This window comes from Sminthopsis crassicaudata, chromosome 2, assembly GCF_048593235.1.
Source record: "Sminthopsis crassicaudata isolate SCR6 chromosome 2, ASM4859323v1, whole genome shotgun sequence".
NCBI classification, from domain to species: domain Eukaryota; kingdom Metazoa; phylum Chordata; class Mammalia; order Dasyuromorphia; family Dasyuridae; genus Sminthopsis; species Sminthopsis crassicaudata.
The window spans coordinates 600,541,765-600,560,722 of record NC_133618.1 but is presented as its reverse complement, the minus strand read 5'-3'; the positions used below and the strand labels follow the sequence as shown (position 1 = coordinate 600,560,722).

The 18,958-nt window shown below is 38.0% G+C and overlaps 1 protein-coding gene across 2 annotated transcripts; it reads right to left on the bottom strand.

Moving 5' to 3' along the window:
- Positions 1–1,807: 1,807 nt before the first annotated feature.
- PSTK (phosphoseryl-tRNA kinase) lies at positions 1,808–12,863 on the bottom strand. 2 transcript variants are annotated; one of them, XM_074295798.1, is made up of 6 exons: positions 12,569–12,863; positions 10,420–10,708; positions 9,776–9,974; positions 5,544–5,619; positions 4,915–5,008; positions 1,808–3,793 (listed from the first exon to the last, which is right to left on the bottom strand). In XM_074295798.1, the coding sequence occupies exons 1-6, from the start codon at positions 12,836–12,838 to the stop codon at positions 3,594–3,596; spliced, it is 1,128 nt and encodes a 375-aa protein (XP_074151899.1). In that variant the 5' UTR covers positions 12,839–12,863; the 3' UTR covers positions 1,808–3,593. The 2 variants fall into 2 exon arrangements, with proteins under 2 accessions (XP_074151899.1, XP_074151900.1); XM_074295799.1 differs by lacking the exon at positions 12,569–12,863 and adding an exon at positions 11,609–11,954.
- Positions 12,864–18,958: the final 6,095 nt, after the last annotated feature.

Sequence of the window (18,958 nt, the reverse complement as noted above, 5' to 3'; positions counted from 1 at the left end):
TCTTTTTTTACTCTGTTTTGGCATGGGTGAAAAGGTGGTGTCCAATTTCCATTGCAATGACACTATTGCACTTTTAGTCTATTTTAAAAAAAAAAAGTTAAGCAAAGTAAATAACTTTTGGAATAATGGTACCTACTATTTCACAGAAGTGTCCATGAAAATGTCTTTTTATTTAACTTTGTACTTTTTCATTTTAATTTTTTTCTGGTGCCATAGGCATCAGACAAACTAGATAACTAATAGGTATTCCAATTTCCTTCTAATAATTTGATTACCAAAGACGAACATCAGAATGTCATCCTATACAATTACGGTTTTTTAGTCTTGAAAAATATTCTTCAAAAGGTTTGGGATTTTCTGCCCTTCCTTCTATCCCTTCCTTACCTGACAATCTTTTCTGAGAAAGCTACAGAAACTTGGATATATATAAATAAAATGTAATTTGAAAAAGTAATGTAACATACGTCAAGAATAAGCTTATTCAAAACAAGCCTTAAACTCTTGTGTAAACTAGTTTAGTGCCAATATTTTCTTTGGATTCAAACTGTCATGCTCATTTGCAGACATGCCAAACAGTAAATAATAATGATGATAATGATGATTGTATATAGCTATACATCTATGAAGGGCATTTATATCAGTTCAATGATAAAGAATGGAAGTATAACTATAGGGAGAAATTTTCCTAAATGTGACATTAGATACTTTATAGATTATAAGTACCACTTATATGTAGAATGAATTCACTATGAAGAGAAGGCAACTTTTTTTCCCCAAGACTATAAATTAAAAAACAATTAGGTTGGTTAAGTAATTACTGATAATTTTTAAATGTAGCTTGGATCAGAAAATAGTACTGCATAGTCTTACATAGAAAATCTTAATTTTTAAAGTATATTTATTAACCAAAAAGGACCTCTAGACCAAAATGGAAAATCTTGATGCCATTAGCTAACAAATAATAAAGCTCCCCCAATTGTGTAAAGCTAATTTGGACTCTCCAGTCCCCACTGAGGTGAGAATGCTGGAAAGCCATTAAAATATGCTTTTGTGTTTAGCATAAATTATAAATTCATCTTGATCAAAGAATTTCAGTATATTAAATTTAAAACTATCTCCCCAAAACAATTATAAGTTTCTCTTCCTCATAAAATTTAAAGGTATAAGCCTCAGAAACAAATACTCTATTTTGCAGTATTACTTATTTTATTTGAAAATCATTCTTACAGTAGGAATCTAACTATAAGATTTGGTACTTTATTTTAGTGTGGGAGGAAAGAAATATAATTATTTGAAACATTTTGAATTAAAAAAAAATAACACTCCTGTGTAGCCCAAAATATAAAATGGAATTTTTAACTTTTAAAAAATTGCTTATAAAATGCAGAATATATACTGTCGTCTGTGCCAAACAATGACTTGAATGTTTTTCTGACAACTAAAAGTAGATTTTTTTTTATATACATTTAAAAATTAGAGGGTAGTTTTCCAGTTTTAAATGCAAAAATATATGTAAATACGAATATTTGCTATAACCTAAAATAAAGAGCACAATTGGTATTCTAAAGTCATAATCTGCTTACAAGCTAAATTTAATTCTCAGTATGCTGAAATGCATTAAATTGTTGAAGGTCGATCTACTAAAATTTTTGTATTTTAAAATTTAGGAATTTATTTAAATTATTTGAAAGAATGTTAATTCCTACACTTAAGTATTAAACACACATTTTTGCCCCCTTTATTTTTAGTCAAAGATTTTATAAACAAAATTTGTTGGAAAAAATTTAACATGCACTATTTATAGTACTTTATTGTTAACAGACATTTTAATGTTCTGAGACTAAATTTGTTCAATGAACATAAACAAACACTTTAGATTTAAAGTTGGTAGATAAGTTATTTCCACTAACATTTTTTTTTTAAGAAACTGTAAAGATTAACAGGGAAAAATATTAGTTGATTTTACAAATGGAGTGTATAAATACAGCTTCTTGAAATCCAAGTAAAAACTGGATAATCCCAAAGGATATTTTCCATCACTTTTTCAATACAGAAATAGATGTGTTGCCATAAAAGTGCAGGATTTATATGACACAGGGAATGTTAAATTACGAAGAAATTTTCAGTCAGGCTTCATGACAAATTCAGGCTCTGAGAAAAATGTATATCTAACTAATGTCCTATTACAAAAAACATTCCCTCCTAAATATTTTTTTATTGGTCAGTTTTAAGAGTCTATATGCGTTGTGTTCACTTTTGTTAATATGTATTTCAATGTAAAGAGCATATTTTGTATTCAAAAGATGAAACGAGTTACGGATGTAAGATACATTATATTGTGCAGCGATTACAGAAGAATTTAATGCTGAATAACTCAACTTTAGTGCAGTTCATGTTGTGAAGCTTTGCTTTTGTAAAATATGAATAAAATACCACTTTCTAATGATTAATATTCTTTTTAAAAGATCTATAACCCAATTTATATTTTGTTAATTGAACTTGAATATATTATCAATCAGCAAAAGCAGCTTTACTAAGCAATAATGTAGCAAAAATACTGTTCTGATGTCTGCAGAGCACTTTAAACATTATTTTATTTGATTCCCACACTAAATCCTTTGAGAAAGAATCATTTTGCAGATGAAGAAATCAAGGCTCAGGCGGGCAGCTAGGTGGCGCAGTGGATAGAGCACCAGCTTTGAATTCAGCAGGACCTGAGTTCAAACCTGGTCTCAGACACTTAACACTTCCTAGCTGTGTGACCCTGGGCAAGTCACTTAACCCCAGCCTCAGGGGGGGGAAAAAAAAAAGGTTAAAATTAAAAAAAAAAGAAAAAAAGAAATCAAGGCTCAGAAAGGTTAAATGAATTAATTGTTCATGGTCACAATATTGAAGGCAAGATCACTCAACATTTATCAAGTGCCTCCTATATGCCAGACACTGTGTTAAGTCCCAAGAATACAAAGAAAAACAAGATAGTCCCTCCCCTAAAGGAGCTCACAATCTAATTCAAACTTGGGTTTCTCTATATTTCGAATCTAAAACCCTTTCCGATAAACCACATTGCCTCAAAACAACCTCAACCTAAGTTTATGGGTAAGCAGATCATTCTAGCTCTTCTCTCCCTCAGTACTAGCCTAATGCTGAAAGACTCAAGAACCCATTGCAGTTCTCTATTTAAACATTTATCTTCCCTTTATATTTATTATCTGTCACCTCAATTCTACTTTAATCTGGGCAATTTGGGGATCAATCGGCTTCAGAGACAAACATTCTCACTAAATTCTTAGCTAAGTTTTGTTTATGTATCTTAATTTTATTTTATGCATCTGTCTTCATCTTTATTATCCTGGGTTGCTTGCCTACAGTAGAGCATTGTGGTACTCCCAAATTTCTGTTGCTTGGCCATGCTCACTGAAAAGCACATGATACACTTTAATTATTTTCCTTTCTTAACATTCTGATCTTTTAGGATAATGTTTTTTTTACTAGATATTCTGATCTACCAGTCATTTTAAACTATTGATCTTTAACTAGTTTGTGAATGTTTGCTTGAAAAAATTACAGATAATCCATCCACAATGCAAATCAATTTAATACTCATTTGGAATGTATTTCTGCACAATATTATCTCTCTCATAATGAAATAAGCGAATGACATCTGAAATGCTATTTTGATGAAAGCATGAAATTCTTTTACTATTCCCTTGTCGTAGATCATCCAAAAAGTCTGTCTTAAGCTTGTTAAGTTCTTCTGCCAGAAGTTTCAGCTTGTAGGCAATCACTTTTTCATCTAAAAGAAAAATACAATCTTAAGCAAATTAAACAAATATAGCCTATTTATATATTGTCAGAACTCTTGGGGAGGGAGGAGGTACAAAGTAATTATTTGGAATAGAATAAATAATGATCACTTGTTTGGGAAGTTATGGAGACAGAGACAAAAATGTTATGTGATACAGACCTATTAACTGAAATGATTCAAACAAAAGAAATTTGTTTAAATAATAAGAGTTCATAAATTTACTCTTACCAATGCAGTAATGCTAGACAGAAAAAAATCCTTATTTTGATAAAGAATTAAAACAGGTGAATCATCTTATTGGTATAAAATGTAGTAATGAACAAGAATGAGACAATTTCTGGAAAAACACCCAAAGGTTATCAGTGATAAAGATAATCTGATCAGTGTTCTGTTGTGGCCTGAGCCCATAAAGTCACCTAGAAAACTTATTTTGGTACAAAATTTCTATTATACTCTTTTTCTGGTACAATTTCATGTTCAATTTAGAAACAAACAAAAAAAATGTAAATATCCAATAAAAGTGCCCAGAAATTAAACATGATTTTACCTTTTCTGTTTCACTCTGCTGTACATTTTTTCCTACATGATAGGGCATTTAATTTGGCACTGTTTTATTTTGTAAGCCAAACCAGCAAAATAGTGTTGCTCAAAAACGTATGCTACATTATATAAGATGAAATAAGTTTACATATGGTAGTAGAGTCTCTAAGGGAATTTTGTGAAAAATGATTTCCAAAACATCACCATCCCCAATTTAATCTATCAGATTCTGTGTGGAGAACTTATGGAATAGCATAGACAAAAATTCATAGAATGAAACGACATGGGTGGATTATAAATTATGTGTGGAAGACCCACATTAAAAATATCAGAGGTTCTTTGGAGTAATTTATATTATAAATTCATAGTTCTATAACATAGTGTTTGAGGCCTGCATTAGTGTTTTGCAATTCTGCAATTCAAAGTTCTAGCTAGAATTTGTTTTGGAGATGCTATCAGAATGAAATTGAAAAGTTAAAATTTATATTAAAACATTTTAGTTGGCTGATTTATTTTAATCTTACATATTAAAAGAGCTTACATATATATATATATATATATCTATATACCTTTGGCTTTCTTCATTGTCTGAGAGATAATTCTTCTGAATTTCTGATCAGCTTGATGAAGAATATTAGTTGAACAAATAATTCGATCAGTTTCCTATATAATATAAATAATATTGCTATATTAATTAATTCAACAAACATTTAAATGCCACCTGTGTACTATACACTATAATCAACAATCCAAGTTTGATTAGGCATTCATTAAATATTGCTCATAATCAACGAACTTGCCCCCATATAATTTTTAAAAATCAAAATCAAGAAAGAAAAGTTTCTATAAATACATATACAACATGGGCAATGCAGTTACTCCTGGGTCACTACTTTCAACCCAGGATGTCATCATTTGTTCTGCCTAGACTTGGAGAGAGAATGGTGGGGCCCAAAGAATGTAAGAAAGTTCAAGGTAAGTAGTTTTTGGAATCATTTAGATATTGCAAAATAAGCTATGCTGGAAATTATGTTCCTGAACACATTCTTATAAAGTGACTGTTGTAAATTAATATTTAAAAATACTATACTAATAAATATCTTTTTATTTAATACTTAATGTTAACAACCTGGCACAAATCATTATATAAAAAAGCATTGCTTCAAATCAAAACTAAGTTGTATAAAGGAAGAATTACCTTTTGTTCTACATTTTCTTCAAAATATCGTATTGGATTTTTCAAAGCAGTAATCAGTAAGTCAATCACTTCTGTACTGTAAAAGAATTTACTATTTTAAAAAAACTTGAAACATACTGTTTAAAAATTAATTGGTGACACAAGTCCAATTTTAGGAAAAAGAGTTGTAACCCAAGCTTCTACAACTAATTTTTTTATAACTTCCTAAAATAAAAGACCTAAAATATGAACTCTCATGAAACCATCTTTAAAAAAAAAAAAAATTAGAAGCATTTTAAATCAAAAAGTCTTCAAAACTTCAATTCTGGCATCAAAAAAATCTATTAAGTACCTATTAAGGCATGAAACACAAATAATGTTACTCATTTAACATAACATATATTGACTGACAGGAAATATGTACCTTCCAATTATATAACACTTGTATAGATGACCCCATGTTCTTAAAAAAAAAAAAAAAAAAAAAAAAAAAAAAAAAAAAAAGCCAAAAATGTCTGTTTATTTTTGGAGATGAGGTATATGTTATCTTTTAGTGGAGGGGAGAAGTGGGCTGGCTATAGATTTTTTTTTCTCAGAGAAATTTGAGGTATCCTTGATGCTGAAGATAGAATGTCTAATTCTGTATTTCACCCAAACTAGGGAAAGAAGAGAAACCTCCAAATGGGAAGATCTTGGAAGTCACTTAGGCCAACTCTTGTAATCTGACAGAAGAAACTGAAGGATGAAGTACCTTGTCTGAAGATACAATGATGGAGTAGAAAAGGCAGAGCTAGGACCCAGGTCTCCTGATTCCCAGCTTAATGTTTTTTCTACCATATGACATTCAACTTCTAGCACAGCCTGTTTTACTGAACAAGGAAATCCACCCACCCAGCAGGTGAACAAGCACAAATACTGCCCAGCAGTAGAGTGGTTCAGGTTTCTGAGACAGCTGATAAATTGGTAATGTCAAGGTTTGGGGTAAGGACTACAAATTGACAAGGCAAATGAATAGAAGAGTAGGCCTGGCATTAGGAGGGTGTGGGTTCAATTCCAGCCTCAGGAACTTATTAGCTGTGTGACCCTGAGCAAGTCACTTACCCTGTTTGCCTCAATTTCCCCATCTGTGGAATGGGGATAATATTAGCATCTACTTCCCAACATTGTTGTGAAGATCAAATAACTGAAAACATTTAGTACAGTGCCTTATAGTATAATGTGACATAATAAGCTCTTTGTAAAAGTTATTGTTATTTCTACTGTTATTTTTCCTTGCTTTTAGTAAAGAATATCTATCTCAAATATCCTTAAGTGACTGGGGATGACTACTTTGGCATACCACAGGATCCCTGAATCTGAACTAAACAAAGTTTATGTATTTTTCTGGGAACAGGCAACCAGTTAATTCTGCTGAAATTATTGAAATCATATTAATAATTTGAATATATATGTCATAGTTTCCCCATCTTCCCCCATCTAGTTTGTATAAAATCTAACATTTTTCTGTGCACATTATATAACTATATGCACACAATATGCACACACACTTTTTTTTTCTTTAAAAGATACCTCATTTTAAGAGAATGAATATAGTTACCAAAAAAAAAAAAAAAATCTCTTGCCCATGTGACCCTGGGGGCCAATTACTTAACTTCTCAAACTGATTTCTTCATCATAAAAATAACAGCATCTACTTTACAAGGTTATGAAGACCAAATGAAATGATATGTAGGTAAGGCCTTTGCAAACCTTAAAATGCTCCATAAATTCTATTACCATTACATTTGTTATCAACATCACTATAAATTTGTGCTACCTAATTTTAAATATCCCTATGTGCATAACAACCTTTACAAATAACAGGTTCTCACTTCTTCTAGTTGTTTACTTATTTAGTCATGGCCATGCAGGTTTCTTGACAAAGATGGTAGAGATGTTTGTGATTTCCTTCTTCAGTGTTTCCCCATTTACAAGTGAGGAACTAACACAAATGTCACAGAACTAGTAGGTGCCTGAGGCTAGAGTTGAACTCATCTTCCTGATGTCAAGCCCAAGGCTCTCTATCTACTTGTCACTTAGCAGTCCCTTAGAGATTGTTTCAAATCTCCTTTTCCACCAGCCAGCCATTCATTACTCATCCAGGGAAATCTGGCTTCTACCCACAGTTCTGTGACAGTACTCTCCTCAAGGTCACCCAATGACCAAATCTTAGTTGCCAGACCCAATGGTCTTCTGTTAATTTTCATTCCCAACCTCTCTGCAGCATTTGACCTTTGATGAGTATACTTCTTTATGTTCCCATCGCTTTTGATTTCTGTAACTGTTTCTTCTTGGGTTTTTTCCTGTCTGCACAACAACTCCACTTGTCTTCACTTTTATCATCTTTCTTTCCCTTCCCTATGGATGGATATATCCAACAGTTCTCTCCTTAGTCATATTCTCTCTTAACTCTCTGCTTTAGTGATCACCTTCTTAATCACATGACACCCAAACACATATACCCCTGCACACCTACATATATCTCCAGCTCTGATTTGCCCTAATTCCTTAATTAATTAAAATACGCACTGCCTTAATTATAAGTCTATAATTTAAATAAAATGACTAGACAACTTTACCAGACAATGCAAACTAACATGTCCACAAATAGACTCCTTGTTTACCAAGAATGTATCTCCTCAACTTCCCTAAAAATTTTTTTTTGACACCAAAATCTTCCTACTTATGCAGGCTTGAAATTTCAGTCATCTTTAGCTTTTTTCTCTCTGTTACCTCTAATATCCAACCTATGTGTCTTATTTATACTCTATCAATCAGCTGACATTTATCTAGTGATTTAAGGTTTACCTTTCACTGGTATTTCTTAAATCAACTCCAAACCATCTCTTTGCCTCTGGTCTCTTCCCTCTCCAATGCTTTGGCAGAGCTTTCACAATTTTCCCGATGCCATGAGCCCCTTCAAAACTCTTCTCTGGGGGCAGCTAGGTGGCACAGTATTTAGAGCACCAGCCCTGAAGTCAGGAGGACTGAGTTCAAATCTGGTCTCAGACACTTTCTAGCTATGTGACTCTGGACAAGTCACAACCCCAATTGCCTCCGGAAAAACAAACCCAAAAACAAAAAAAACAAAAAACCTCTTCCCTGACTCTTTGTAGTGAATAAAATACACACCGATTCAGACTTTGCCAGTTCTGCTTTACCTTCCTCCCTTGGACTTCTAAATTTTGTCCTGCTCTCCTCTCCACCCAATACAATAATGTAGAGCAGGATGTCAAGCAAATAGAAGTGGATTCCTATGAGCAACACAGTGTCTGAAAACCACAAGTGAATATTATGTTACAGCTTATTTGTTTGTTTTGTTAAACATTTCCCAATTACATTGAATCTGGTTCCCTACTTAGTCTGTGAATTTGACATTTCTGCTATAGAGTACCATTATGCCTCAAACAAATCTGTGACTGATGAAATAATTCTCTTCTTTTAAGGTTGCAGATGCCCCTTCTTCAACTGAAACCTTTCCTACGCCCTTTCCTGATGAAAGAGGTACTTTCCCTTTTCATATTTCTTGTATCATTTTGTCTAGACCCTAATATTCTAACTTGTTTGCATGTCTTATCTTCTCTATTAAGTTGCATTTTCTACCCAAGAGGTACATAAATGCTTATTTAATGAATTGACTGGGTGGGAGGGAGAAGTATTTTACAAAGCTAACAGTAAATGGCTGCAGTTGCAGGAAGCACATAATCATCACAATGCTTGAATGCGTGAATATGAAATCCTCTAACTTTCTAGTAATCAATTTGTTGAAGGACAAAGGTTTTAGGCACCTGTAAAATGAAAATACTAGCACCTACGTCACAAGGTGGTTGCGAGGACCAGATGAGATGACGTGTATGTATTTTGCAATCCTTAAAGAATTGATTTTAAAGTTTTTTATTTGTTTATGAACACGAAAATACCTTTATCTGGTCATACATTTTACTCATTCCATCTTTTCTTAGACCTTAAGAAATACCTAGTCTTCTTCATTACCTCTTCTCTCTGCCCCCCCCCCCTCAGATCTTTCCCCTCTAACACTCCTGCTATCATTCCTATTGTTTTCTCTCGTCTTTAGAATTCTAAATGAATTGGTATCTACTGCACTATTTGTTGCAAATCCTTTTATAGGTAGTCACCCTAGAATGTCTCAAGGTTGCATATAGAGATATATCTAATAATATATTCTAGCAAAAGCCTTGACCATCAGAACATACTTGTCATCTGAACAAGGTCTTGTACTCCTAACAGTGAGGCTGTTGTGTTCCCATGCATTTTTCTGAATATTTGGAGATTCTATCTTTCTTGCCATCAGCTGTATGATGTCATCAGGTACTGGTTTACTTCTCTGCCGATTCCTTTCTAGACAGGACTCAATTGGACAATCTAAAAATAATTGGCAAAAGCCTGAGGAATCTAAAGATTTAAAAGAAAAATATTCATAAGTAAATGCTTTGAAGTCAGGAGATTATGATGTATAACTTTAAAAAATATAGGCAGTAACTATAAGATTTGAAAATTTATCTCACTTTCAAAAAAGCTCTGATCTCTAGAATTTAACAAACTTCTTAGGCGAACTGAAGCACTGCCAGACATGAGGGAATTCAATATAATGTCTGACATTACCATCATCTTATAAGCTAATATTCATACTGAATTTACAGGTTTGCAAAGTGCTTTGCATATGTTATCTCATTTGATCTTCAGCTATTAAAACCATTTTACAGAAGAGGAAATTGAGGCTTGAGTTTAGTGAATTGCTCAGGAAGTATCCCTGGCAGGTTTTTGAATTCAAGTCTTCCTGACTTTGCCTACTGCATCATTTAGTTACCAGGAAACAAGAAAAAGTACAGTAAATTACATTTTCGAGCCAGTTGGTAGACTTCATATCTCATGCTCTGGTAATAAAAATTGTCATCCAGCATTAGATATAAAGGTTGCGACAGAGCTGCATTGGTTAAACAGTAATCCTGGGTCTTTCCTGTTCCAGAAAATATGAGACCTTGATTTTTCAAACAGTCGACAAAACTTTCCCACATGACTTCAGTCTTCAAGGCTGGGGCAGATAATTTGCATCCATTAATGATGGCCATCAAGAAATGTTCAAGGTACATCAAAAGTTCATGTCGGAATGATTTCCACTGGGATGGCTGCAAAAGATAAAACATATGATGTTCAATAGTAGGTGATGAACTCTAAAGTAGGTCATAATAGGCAAAAAATACCAAGCTCCAAGAAATATATTCTTTACCACTGTTCTCAGGCAAGAGAGAGACTCAAAAAAGACTGTCCAAAATTAATAATACAACTATGGTGAGAGAGTCTAGGAGGGATTATGCAAACACAATACTGAGAATTGGCATTCATAAAGCAAGATGGGGTAAAACACAGGATTAAGAAAAACTAAGTAAGAATGGCACACAGTGCAAAACTATTTCACAAAGCTTGGGAACAGAGTAGTAAGAGAAGGTACAAGTCAGACCATCCAAGGGTTATGGGAATGCCAACCTTTGGCACACTCCCGAGCACACCTGTGTATACTTCAGCTAATCCCGCTCTCCAAATGGGCAGGAGATAACCACCTGCTAAATGATCGGGGACCCAGCTTGCTTGTAAAGGACAAATAACCAAGAACCACAGCCAACAGCACAGAAGAGAGTGAATCTGGAAGACAACAAGGGCCTTCCCATATCCCAGGACCTCGGGCACCACAGTGCTCCTGAGTGGCCCAAGCCCACTCCAGCCTCAGCCCCATTAGCTGTGCCCCGGGTAAGCCACTCCTGCCTTTAACTGACAGAACGGGGATAACACCTACTACCTAAGGTGGTTGTGGGGATCCAACGGCCCAGTAACTGAGAAGCTCTTAGCCCTGAACCTGCATGGCACGGCTTCAGTGCTACGTAAATGTTAGCTGTTATTGTTGTCGCCCCCAATTTGGAGTTAGTAATAGTACACGGGCCTCACAGGGCTGCTACAGGGAAGATGGCTTCAAATGCCGCCCAGCACTGACAAGAAAGCGGAGGCTCGGGGGCTCCAGCAGCGCTTCCCACCTCGGTAAGCTTCCCAGGGCTGCTGGGCGACTGGACCTCGGGGCTGGGCTTGGAGCTGGGCAGCCTGGGACACGAGATTGTGACAGCCCTCAAATCGCTTCTCCTCCTCTGTCTGCTGAAGCTTCCTGGTGAGTGACACGGGGTTAACCCATCGCCTGACACGTGGTGGAAGGCCAGTAAGAGCTTGCCGCCTTCTTTGGGCAGTGACAACGTTCTATGCCCCAATTTCCTCATCAAAAATGGGAAAGCACTGGTTTAGATCATTTTTAACCCAGGGTTCATTAATTTTCCTTTGCGATTCTATGTATTTTGTGTCTTTAAATATTATTAATAGCTAGCATCCACACAGCACATGAACGTTCGCAAAGCGCATTTAAAAAGTCTTCTGTTCACCCCTGTGGAGTCCTACCTCGCTTTCTGCACCAGGACGCCCCGGGGACCAGGATTCTGGGACTGGCCCCTGGCCTGAGCTCAGATCCCCTTTACAGAAGGGGCAGCCCTATGATCAACTCGGGGCCTCGGATATGGCTGTCCAGGCACCCTCTTTAAGGTTCTTTCCAATTCCATGGAGGGGGAAGAACAGGTTTCTTGGAGTTACGACCACGGAAGGTGCAAGACCTCCCGTCAGGTCTCAGCTAACCTGGGGACGCAAATCCCCGTAGGGTTGTCCCAGGTTCCTTCCATGTGCCAGGCGGGCGGGACTGATTATCTTCCTGGGGCGGGGCCGCGAGGGCGTGTGTTTCATTTCCGGGGTCCACGAATGAAAAGGAGTGGAAATAGATGTGGTTAAGTAGAAGCTCCTGGCCCAGCACTTGGTCCCACCCTTGGGAATTCCTAATGAGGTACCCAAGAAGTCCAGCGCTCCGGAGGAACCGAAGCCGCCCGAAATCTCGAAAGCGACCGCACTGTGGTCCACAGAGACTGCGCGCCCGCCCACCTCGGGCCCCAACAAACCAGCACCTGAGCGTTCTCGCCCTCGAGGAACGCTTCTGGGATGATGTCATCGTACGTTACGAGGGCTACGTCCCAGCCCTGCTTCCGCCTCAGCTGGTCGCTAAGAAAGCGAGAGAGAGTAGATTTGCCTGAGGCTGGCAGGCCGCAAAGAACGCAGAATCCCAGTCGGATCTGCCCCTCACTTCCGGTGTTCTCGGGGGATTCTCCCCTCTTCATGCTGACAAAGGGGAAAGAAACCCTGGCAAACGGGCGCCTGAGACGGCCTCTGCCGCGCATGTGCAAGGCTTACGGCCGAGCGTTTCTTTTCGTAGTTTGATGGCTAGGCCTTCATCCAATCAGAAGAAACTGCGTCATTTTTCTCAATCCCTCCCCCAAGCACCAGCTCTTCTAGTTCTGAGCTGCAGATGGAAGCGGCCACTTGTTTATTCTAACTTTCCTTCCTCTTTTCCCAAAGGCTGGCTCTTCCCACCATTTTTTCCCTTTACACCTTGCCAAGCTCCAGCCGAGAGTTTGTGCCTTCCCTTCTCCTGGAAACGGGGGAGAACTAACGGGCATGTGCTATTAATGTACGGAAGAGAAGGTGGAGTGGACCCAGGGCGACGCAGGTCCTATTGTTTTCTTGGAGTGGAAGGAGCCCTGCCCGTTACACCGCAGTACGAAAGGCTACAATCTATTACGATGAAGCGAGCCAGAGAACTCGAGTTCTAGTTCTGCCTCGGGCAATGAATAGCTGTGTGACCCTGGCTTCCTTTCTCTGTCTCAGTTTCCTCAGCCATAAAATGGGGATAACACAAGCAGCTGTCTTTCAGGCTAGCTTGGTGTGACTCAAATGACAATTACAAAATGCTCAGTACAGTTGGCTAGCATTAAATAAACACTAAATACTGGCCGCTCTCGTCTTCTTAAATGAGATATTTGTAAAGCCCTTCGCAAATCTTGAAGCGATCGTTATCGTCATTATTAATCACTAAAGTGCGAGCCCTTAGCCAGAATGCCTCGGGCTGCGTCGGTTCCGGGCACTCAAAGGAGGAAGAGCTTAACTAATTACTGAGCCAGCCCCGCCCACCTACCCACCTACCCACCTACCTCTATACCTGACGCTCCTCTGGGTTAAATAATAACCACTTAGCACCAGTAGGGGGCGACGGGACTCAGTGCTTTGGCTGCGGGAGGCTGCCCCAGCAGCCACATTCCGCCGGGAGAGTTAATTAGTTTTCTAGAACAGAGTGTTCTGCTGCTATAAAAATCAAAATAAATAAAGTGTTTCGTATTCCAGTTTCCAAAACACTTGCATGAAGAATTTATATGCTTCAAAAAAGACCAAGTTAAAAACTGGTTTCATAGAAGATTAATAATAGTAAATATTTCTTGACGAAATTGTGTTATTTTGTAGCGTCTCATTGCGGTGTATTGTGGCTAAATTTTGGGGTTCAAATCATTTCTTAGGCACTAATTACTTAGTACTGTGAATCTGGCCCGGCTTCCTCACCTGTAAAATGAAAATACTAGCACCTACGTCACAAGGTGGTTGCGAGGACCAGATGAGATGACGTGTATGTATTTTGCAATCCTTAAAGAATTGATTTTAAAGTTTTTTATTTGTTTATGAACACGAAAATACCTTTATCTGGTCATACATTTTACTCATTCCATCTTTTCTTAGACCTTAAGAAATACCTAGTCTTCTTCATTACCTCTTCTCTCTGCCCCCCCCCCCTCAGATCTTTCCCCTCTAACACTCCTGCTATCATTCCTATTGTTTTCTCTCGTCTATCACTAACTACATGATAGTCTCTATTTGAGTCCCTTCCTCCCTTGCCCATTCACTGCTTGTCCTGGGTAAACCCGGAAGCTTGAGAAACCTTGAGTACTTTGTAAAAGTAGGGAAGGGAGAGTCCTGGGAGGAAGCGGTGCAACTACTCTCGGAAGCCGTAGCCTCGGTGCCCAGGCAGCATCAAAGGGGGGGGGGGGTCAGCAGAAGCCAAGGGCAGGGGTGCTGCGGCATTGATACTGGGACTATGTGGAGGTGGAGTGTAAGCCACACAGAACGGTGCATAGGTTGTCACTCACTATATTGCAAGAGCAGACTCCAATAAAGGACACTGTATCTTTTGCCTCTTCCCTTCATATTGTAATTCACCAGCCCATTAATCCAAGCTTATTTGAGACTATCTCCTTATCTACAAGGGCTACTACTTAGATCCCAGTATTAATCAGTAGTCTCCACTTCTGACCTCGACAGGTAAACTCCTTTAGGCAACCTCCAGCGCTTCTCTCCCTCCCGCTCTGGTTGGGATCTCTTACTGTTGCTGAGCTTAATGAACACGAAGAAGGGACCTCGAAACTCTAAAACTCCTTGAAGGAGAAAATCTTCAACTCTGCCTCAGTGAGGGACCCCTCCCGGGGGAAAGCAAACAAGACAGTTTCTTTCTGTCATCTAGCAAAAGAAATTCCAATCCTATTGAATTGAAGGAACTCGTTGAATTCAAATTCAGCTCAAGCTCAAACCCAGCCTGAGCTGAACCAACCCCCACCGGGTCTGACCTGCTCTGCTCAGGCTATCCCAGCCCCACTAAGACACTCAATATAATAGCTTCCATCAACTAAAGTCCTTTGCAGATGGACCTTGGCAGCTCCCTTTGCTGCCAGGACTTTCTGTCCACTGAGAACTGCATTCTCTCTCTCTCTCTCTCTCTCTCTCTCTCTCTCTCTCTCTCTCTCTCTCTCTCTCTCTCTCTCTCTCTCTCTCTCTCTCTCTCTCTTTCTCTTTCTCTCTCTCTCTTTTCTTGAAGCAAATGGATTTGAGTGACTTGCCCAGGATCACACAGCTAGGAAGTGTTAAGTGTCTGAGGGCAGATTTGAAGTCGGGTCCTCCTGACTTCAGGTCTGGTGCTTCATCCACTGCGCCACCTAGCTCTCCTGAGAACTGCATTCTCATGCAAAATTCCATTTTCCATAGATCTGCCCACTGGAATAATATTCTTTTCCAGTGTTATCCTTTCTTTATCCTCACCTATTTCCATCACCAGACTTTATGACTCTTTGTCAGAATTTCTAACCTTACTTCCCAATCCCTATAATTAAACTTCTTTTATCAATCTAGGTTTTCTGGTCTGTAAATTCCTTTACAAACAATCTCTGCATCCCCCAGAAGGGCGTTCCCAAAACTCCCTACCTTTGCGCCAAATCCCAAGGGGGTACAGGGGAGCCAAACCTCTCCATTTGGTTCCCTGAACCCCAAACCTGCCACTAGACCTTATCATTTAACTCCCGACAACCAGAAACCCTAATCTCATTTTGGTTCCCTTAAGCTAGACTTTATCAAACACATCCAATCAGCATAGCCCATTGCTGCTTGGAATCCCCAACATCTTTCAGCCTCATTTTCCCCAGGTGTTGGGTCATAGGTGGGCATTACTGTATCCAGCACTAATCATTTTTTAAGTCCATTTGCTTTCTGTTTTTGTTTGCTTTAAGGAAACAGATTTTCTCTATGAGACTGTGGTTTTATTACTGTACTGATTTCTTTGTACATACTAGGATAATCATGAGCTACGCAAGGGGAGAAATAGATTTCATAATTTTCGAGAACATTTCCAGCGTTAGGGCTCACAGTTGGACAGAAAAAAAAAATTTACTGATTCATATTTTTTGTAGCTTCTCAAAATCAAAGTGAGTCTGTGAGTCCAGACCAACACTTATTCTTAATGAACTTGAGGCAGTTCTGTTTGGGAGATGGGCTGAAAGTTAGCCGAAGTTAGTTTTTTTGAAGGATATGAACAGAAAAATTTTCAATGAACTAAAGCCATCGATAGTTATATGCAAAAAAATGCTCTAAATCACTATTAATTAGAGAAATGCAAATTAAAACAACTCTAAGGTACCACCTCACACCATCTGTATACAGAAAAAGAAGTAAGGATACTGAATATAAGTAAACATGCTGTATTCACTACTGTTTTCTGTTTCTGTTTTTGTTTGTTTTGTTTTTTTTTAACTCTCCCATGGTTTTTCTCTCTTGCTTTGATTTTTCCTCCCAACATGATTCATTAAGCAATATATGTTAAAAACAAATTTACTAGAAAAAAAAATGGAAGTTGTTTTTTTGGAGTCTGTTGCTTGAGACAATTTCTTTTCTCATCATTTCTTTTTGATAGTGTTGAAAGGAGGAAACTTTTGTTCTTGAAATGAGGGACTGAGAGTGTTTACTAATGAGAAAATCACTCCTGACGGAGAGAAGCTTGGGAATGACTAGTACCACTTCACAAAGTGAGTCAAGCCAAAAGGACATAATTAGTTTTCCTCCTTAGCAATCTTCTACCTCCAACCATTGTTAGCTATACCTCAGTTTAGCCTTTCCTCAGCTGCTGGGAATCTTCCTGGTTTCCAGTTCTTTGCATACATGTGTTGATATAAATATTTTTTGGTTCTTTATTTAATGATGTCTGAATACATGCATACTTCATAGTCACTTGGTTCTAGAAAGGACAAGATATAGTTTCTTTTAGCCCACACAGTGTATAATTCAGTGTAGCATCTTGTTTGTGAATTGTAAAGCTACATGATTCTACAAGCCCACTCCCTATAAATTTTATACTCTGTAGTTTTTGAACTTTATTTTTCAGTTGCCTCTTTGGAATTTCCCTGGTTTTAATTGGTGAGAAGATGCTATTTGTTAATCAGTTCTGGATCTTATTAGCATTTTTCAACCTTTTAATTAATTGCTCTTGGCCTTAATTCTGAGTGTTCCCCGATGTAACCTAGGCCTTTAGCTTTGGCAAAATTTAAAATTCCATTTGGGGGTTGTAATGGAGTAGGAGTCTATTTGGTTGCCCACTGTTAAATTTCAGAGCAGAGAAGAATGTTTGTACCAGCAAGTGAATATAAAGATCTTAACAACTCTCTGTAGAATAAGCTTATGCTCATCTGGAGTAACTTCCGTGACTCAAGACTTATCTAAAAGTCACTTTGGGGATAATTAGCCATTCCAGATAAGTATATTTGTGTGCCAACCAGGAAGAAGGGCATGTCCATCTGATAACTAGGAAAAGGGAGGGGTGCTAATTTAAGGGCCATCTTGACCTTTGATGCACAGTAAGTTTGCTGCCACATTGAACAAGGAGCTATGATTTATTTTCACAGGAATGGTAAGCCAAAGGATCACAGCCAGGGACAACTCAAGCAGGGATGAACAGGGCTTCTTGCCTGTGAGCAAGTTGCTGAATTGCTGGATCAGCTCTCCTCCCATTGGTAGATACCATGCATATTCAAAGCCCTTGAGCTGCTTCTCTGAATAGTGATTGGGGATTGTCTACTGTTCACACATTGATCATGCTTGCAAAAATGTATATCAACAAACTTAACAGCACCATAAACCGAGGATCTTTTCACACTCTATGAGTCTCCTGACTCATTCATCTTGCTCTGAGATCAAAGGCAGCCATATCAAAGGGGCATGTCTCATTTTCCACCTTCGATATTTACTTAACTTTTATCTGTCAAATCACTTTCTAAATCTTTTTCTTCTCCAAAAAAATGAAAATGTTGGACTAGATTGACGAGGGAGCCCTGAAACTCTTTCTCTTTCTCCCTTTCTGACTTAGGGTGTGAGCCATGACGTAAAGCACTTGAGAAGCTCCTTAAAGGAGAAAGAGTCCTTGAATCCTGGCCTCTGTAAAGACCCCACCCGAGGGAAACAAGACAAACAACTTCATTCTGTTATCTAGGTGGGGGTAGTTGAGTCTGGAGTTGCAGATTCTAACCCCATTGAATTGGAGATTAATCATGAAACACTCATCCAGTTCTCAAATTCCAGCTCAAACTCCACCCACCAGCCCCCATTAAGAGCAACCCAGCTTGTAGCCAAGAATTCTATTATAAAATGAGCCAATTTTAAACTCAGTCCTTGTAAAGGACCTAATATGCCATGCCATGCATAGCAGCAAGCCTCTGCCTGCTGAAATGATATTCTCTTTCAGTGTTAGCCTCTCAACTTTCTCACCTCAGACTTTATACCTCTCTGTCAGGATTTCTCTACTAGAAACTTTATTTCTCTGTCAGGACCTTGCCACTAAGGAATTCAGTCTTTCTATTCATGCATAGGAAAGGCTGACTTCCCAATGCCAATAATAAACTTCTTTTTATCAGTCTAGCTTTTTGGATTGGTAAATTCCTTTACAAAGGACCTCTGTGCTTTTAGAAAGGGGGTTCCCACAAACCCCTACCCTGCGTCGAATCCAAAGGGATTCAAACCTCTTCATTTGGTTCCCTGATCCCCAAACCTATCACTATCCCATCATTTAAACCCTAACCCTAATCTCATCAAGATGATTGTCCCTTCCAAGTCTAGGTAGAGTATCCAATGTGACATCACATCTGAAGTATCTAGGTATACTG

What these genes read in the sequence shown, in the direction of transcription:
- PSTK (XM_074295798.1), bottom strand. Translation starts at nt 12,838, where the DNA reads ATGCGCGGCAGAGGCCGTCTCAGGCGCCCGTTTGCCAGGGTTTCTTTC. An exon ending in AGACCTTGTTCAGATGACAA is followed by an intron (nt 5,620 to 9,775) that starts GTATGTTCTGAT and finishes ATTCTTTTACAG; the next exon opens with TACAGAAGTGATTGACTTAC. An exon ending in GACAATGAAGAAAGCCAAAG is followed by an intron (nt 3,794 to 4,914) that starts GTATATAGATAT and finishes TTTTTCTTTTAG; the next exon opens with ATGAAAAAGTGATTGCCTAC.